This window comes from Mustela putorius, unplaced genomic scaffold, assembly GCF_011764305.1.
Source record: "Mustela putorius furo isolate JIRA1106 unplaced genomic scaffold, ASM1176430v1.1 tig00003859_pilon_pilon_pilon, whole genome shotgun sequence".
In the NCBI taxonomy this organism is placed as follows: Eukaryota; Metazoa; Chordata; class Mammalia; order Carnivora; family Mustelidae; genus Mustela; species Mustela putorius.
Genome location: NW_025422011.1, coordinates 34,090,774 through 34,096,323, shown reverse-complemented (window position 1 = coordinate 34,096,323; position 5,550 = coordinate 34,090,774). Strand labels below are relative to the sequence as shown.

The 5,550-nt window shown below is 39.8% G+C and overlaps 1 protein-coding gene across 1 annotated transcript; it reads right to left on the bottom strand.

Moving 5' to 3' along the window:
* Positions 1–375: 375 nt before the first annotated feature.
* LOC101681505 (olfactory receptor 10A3) lies at positions 376–1,320 on the bottom strand. Its single transcript, XM_004752165.2, has one exon. It carries the CDS (start codon positions 1,318–1,320, stop codon positions 376–378), a length of 945 nt encoding a protein of 314 aa, XP_004752222.2.
* Between the last annotated feature and the right edge of the window lie 4,230 nt (positions 1,321–5,550).

The following is a 5,550-nucleotide window of genomic DNA, read 5'->3' as shown; positions in this document are numbered from 1 at the left end:
TGCCATAGCTACTAAAACTTGTAAGCACACATGCCTTTCCTTCCATCAGACCCACACTGACGAATCTATCAGAAATAAAACATCAGTTTTTATCAATGTATGGAACTAGGTGTTTATTGAAGTTTTGTCTTTATAATGACAATCCGTAATGACCTAGATGATCATAGTAGAGGAACGGATTAACTGCTCTGTATTATATTTTAAAAGTAATGACAAGAATACACTATCAAAAATATGGATCCCCAATATATTATTGACCATGGAAAAATAATAAATGAAGCATGATCATACCAAGGAATGCAGAATGTTTAGCCACTTAATAAATTTAAGTAGAGTTCAGCCAGTGACCAAATGTCACATGGCTTCTCAGCACAATCAGAATGGGAGTAAATCCACTTTTCTGAGCCACAGTTTCATCAAAGCTTTTTTCATCTCACTGTTTCTCAAGCTGTAGATCAGTGGATTCAGCAGTGGTGTAAGAAGTGAGTAAGACAATGACATCAGCTTCTTGGTTTCTGGGGAGTAGCCAGATTTCGGTTGTAAATAAGTCATATTGGCCGTGCCATAGAAGAGGGTCACAGACGTGAGGTGGGAGGCACAGGTGGAAAAGGCCTTTTGCCTCCCAGTGGCTGATGGCATCTTCAGGATGGCAAAGAGAATCCGAATGTAAGACAAGAGAATCAACACAAAAGGAACCATGACAATCAAAATGGTGCCAGTGAATGCATAGATTTCAAACAGAAAGGTATCTGCACATGCAAGTTCTAGCACTGGGGGAGTCTCACAGAAGAGATGATTGATTTCATTGGAACCACAGAAGGGAAAACTGAAAACCCATGATGTCTGCACAGTAGCCACCATGATCCCTGAGACCCAGGAGAACATTATTAATTTCATGAAAACCCTTTTGTTCATAATCATTGGGTAGTTCAGAGGATGACAGATTGCAGCAAATCGGTCATAAGCCATCGCCCCCAGGAGAAAACATTCAGTGCCACCAAAAAAAAGAATGAAATACATCTGTGCAAAACAGCTTATAAATGAAATCGACGTTTTCTCAGTGGAAAGGACCACCAGCATTTCAGGCATAATAACTGCACTGAAACTCACGTCCACCACAGACAAGTTCTGGAGGAACAGGTACATGGGCACGTGGAGGCTCCGTTCCAAGGAGATGATGACTATAATGATGACATTTCCCAACAGAGTCACCAGGTAGACAACCAAGAAAACCCCAAAGAGCTGCTCTTGGAGTTCAGGAAAGTTAGAAAAGCCCAGAAGGATGAATTCAGCCACCGAGCTTTGATTTTGCCTTTTCATTTCAGTGGTGGAGAGCATTTTGTTTTTAGGGACATTGTATACAAATTATGAAGTCAGAGTCCAATAGCTGAGAGTTCAAGTTGGAAATTCTTGGCAGAAGATGTAATGAATTCATTTCGACAAGCCTTCAAGTTGGCAAATTTTGAGAATAGCCAATATGTTGTAAGAAAGAACCTTTCAAATACAAATGAAATGAGGAATTTGGGCTCAGAAATCTTGCTTTTGAAGTTTGAAATAGCAGGTGTCCTCTGGCAACTTTTTCGCTAGATTGAAAATAAATCCTATTCTTAAAACATAGACTCCATTGTCCAGCACATTGATGTTTGCATCTCTGTTCTTTTTAATTATATTTCACATATGATTTTTCTAATAAATATTTTAAAATAAACAACAAAAAAGGACAAAAATTTATAACTTAATTCAAAATTAAAACAAATTTTGATTATTTTATTACAAAGACAAAATTCAAAATTCATTTATATTGCCTTTTTAAAATTGAGATACATGAACAATACACCCAAACAAATAGAGAAACATTCCAAATGGATTTTATTTTAGATGCACTTATCTCAGATGTAATTTGTTTCAAGTATATCAATTTTTGGTTAGAATGGGATTATGGACATTGGGGAGGGTATGTGCTTTGGTGAGTGCTGTGAAGTGTGTAAACCTGGTGATTCACAGACCTGTACCCCTGGGGATAAAAATATATGTTTATAAAAAATAAAAAATTAAAAAAAAAAAAAGAATGGATCTGACTAGTTCTACTGAAACTTGCCTGAATAAAAAAACTTTAGAGGTCAGTTCTCCATCTCCCATCTTTGTGACCATAAAATGGATTTGTGGCTACACAAAATTCCATTTATGGCTATTCTGATCCTGTGATTTAAGCTCGCTCGCTCTCTCTCGCTCTCTCTCTCTCTGACTCTCTATCTCTCTCTCTACCTCTCCCTACCACCCAACACACACATAATTATTAGCAAGTTCATTTAACCAGTAACAATTCAGTAAACATTGATTGTGCACTCACCAGATGGAGCCTGTGTATCCTCAAAAACATTTGTGACATAAGTTTAACAGAGAGATCTGCCTTGACAGCACAGCATAAAATAGCAGCCCCTACCCCCTATTCAGCACACTGTGACTCCCATCTCCTTGGTTTATATTTTGTTATAACACTTATCACCATCTGAAATCACACATATTTATTTGGGTTTTATGCTTATTATCTAACTCCCCCTTCTGGAATGTAAGTTCCAGGAGGACAGGAACTTTGTTCTGTTCTTTCTTGTGTTCTTTGTACCTAAAACAGATAATAAGTTATATAATAGATGTTAAACCAATATTTGTTGAATAAATGGAATAATAAATATTAAAGTTTGAAAGTCTGGACTCTGTCTTTAAGGAGTCTGGTGTCTGAAGGAAACGTAAATTAATGTAATAGAAAGCCCCAGAATGAATCCATGGCTTTTGTAGATGTTGGCAGCCCCTATAGGATTGGAAATACCAGTGGATTAGAGTCGGGCCACAATCCTGACTCTGCTACTACCGCAGACTCTTCCTGTACTCAAGCTACCCTGTGTGGTTCGGAGCAGGGCATCCCTTCTGGACCTGATATGGGTGTTTCTCTGATTTGTTCATAGAAAATTGCAGGCTTCCCTTCCACTCAGATGAGGGTGAGGCTGAAGAGAAGATAGAAAAGTGGTGGGTGGACACATCGGAGGCACACATGCTGTCTGAGTATTTTGGGCCTACCAGTCCCAAGCACAGCTGACCATCTTCCCCATCTAGCTGCTCTTCTGAGCCCTTCTCTGGGCAGAACACTTCACTTGTCCCTTTTCTCCTCCCCAGTCACCCAGACCAATTCTTCTCTGGCCCCAGCATCCTACCCACTGTCAGGCCCACAGGTCTTTAAAATCTGGAGTCATGGCCTCTTTTCTTCCTCTTTTTCCTCCCCACCCACCCTGACCATTTAATGTCCCCTAACTGGCTTTTCCATGTTTTCTGACTTCTCTTCCAATCTGTTCCTCATACTTCTACCAAAATAATATCATCCTCTCTCCCAGAACCTTCAGGGTCTCCTCTTATTTGTAAAATAAAATGCCCATTTCTCAGGCTGGCATTTAAGGGAAATGAGATGGGAACAAGTTCTTTAGAAATTTTAAAAGAGAAAAATTACTTCTGAAAGGAGAGGGGAAGTAAACAACCATAATCATAGGGTGTTATGGGTGGAAGAGCAGGAACTAGAAGACGACAGAGGGAGGTAACCTGACTTGTTCAAACCAAAGGGGCTTGATGACATCTTAGTACTAGAATGGAGGCCTCCTGGCCTTTGGAGGGTGTTTTGAAAACTGGCAGAATTTCGCTGTGGGACATGAAGAAGCCAGGCCCACAGAAGGACAAGCAAGCTGAGGATATGTATGATTGTCTTGAGCTCAGATTATTAAGACATTAACAGATAGTAAAGGGCAAGGTGATTTAAAGTTTAACCATGGTGATAACTCAAATGTCTGTATTAACTTCAATAATTACATTTTGGTTATCCAAAAAAAATCTCCTAAAATTAGTAAGGTGGACTCTGTAGGAAAAAAAATTAAGTACTATTTGTAGTAGAGAAAAATATATATTAAGTTCCAAGTATATAAAACCCGTAAGTTTTAAAAGTATGAAACTTTAGAGTATCTTATTAAAAAAAGATGAACTTCAGGGGGCTGATAAAATTTTATCAAAATTTAGAACAAATCTAAATCACTGTCTTCATGAATGATGAAGGAAAGAAAGAGAGAGAGAAAAGAAAAGAAAGGGAGAAAGAGGGAGGGAGAGGGGAAGGAAGGGAGGGAAGGAAGGGAGAAAAGAAAGAAAGGTAGATAGATAGAGGTGCCAGGGTGGCTTAGTCAGTTAAGTGGTTAAGCGTCTGCCTTTAGCTCAGGTCATGATCCCTGCATCAGGCTCCGTACTCTGCAGAGAGTCTGCTTCTCCCTATGTCCCTCACTGTGCATGCACTCTCTCTCTATCTCTCAAATAAATAAATAAAATCTTCAAAAAAAAAAAAAGGAAAGAAGGGAGGGAGGGAAGGAGGTAGGGAAGGGGTAAGGGAAAGAAAGGGAAGGGAAGGGAAGGAAAAGAAAAAAAAGAACAATTGAACTGGAATGCTCCATCTTTTCCCATTTGCGTGAGTTATCCTAATGCTGACCTGACTGATCCAATGACACGTACTTCCAGCTCTACTGTTAACTTTCTGTGTGACCTTGAACAAATCATTCTCTCCTCTGGGTTTCATCTTTGTGCATGACTGGCTTTATTTCTTTTTTTTTTTTTTTAAGATTATTTATTTATTTATTTATTTGACAGAGAGAGATCACAGTAGGAGAGAGGAAGGGAAGAGATCACAGAGAGAGAGGGGGAAGCAGGCCCCCTGCTGAGCAGAGAGCCCGATGTGGGACTCGATCCCAGGACCCTGAGATCATGACCTGAGCCGAAGGCAGCAGTTTAACCCACTGAGCCACCCAGGCGCCCCCTAGCTTTATTTCTGACCACCACCCACCCCAGCTACAAAGCTCTATGAATCAATGATTAGTGTGAGCGAACTACTTAAAGCTCTAATTATTATTTTTTAAAGAGTTTATTTATTTATTTGACAGAAAGAGATCACAATTAGGCAGAGAGTCAGGCAGAGGGAGAGAGGGGAAACAGAATCCCCGCTGAGCAGAGAGTCCAATGTGGGGCTTGGTCCCAGGACCCTGCAATCATGACCTGAGCCAAAGGCAGAGGCTTTAACCCACTGAGCCACACAGGTGCCCCTAAAGCTCTAATTATTGCTTGAAGTTTTATGTGACTACGAAAGGCAGAGTACTTGGCATTCCCATCCAAGCACTGATAAGCATCTTCAATTATCAGTGAGAAGAATTGTAAGTGGAAAACCCACTAACAGGTACATAAGCAGAATCTTCGGGTTCTTACCTTCAGTTCCTTACCTCTGACTTTCATCCCATTTAATCAGATATTTCACCTCCTTTGTTAAAGAAAGAATGAAAGGAAGGAAGGAAGGAAGGAAAGAACCAATTCTCCCATAAATACAACTCAGTGAATAAATGTACTGTTTTTATACCATTATATGGCACTGAATGCTTGCCCTTGGAGAATTCTTCTCTGGAGAACTTACACTCAAAATTATATAGAATTTCCCCTATGGACATAAGAAAACTCAACTGCTCTAACTTGAAACGACAC

Excerpts from the sequence above, each read along its gene's own strand:
- LOC101681505 (XM_004752165.2), bottom strand. The coding sequence starts at position 1,320 with ATGAAAAGGCAAAATCAAAGCTCGGTGGCTGAATTCATCCTTCTGGGC.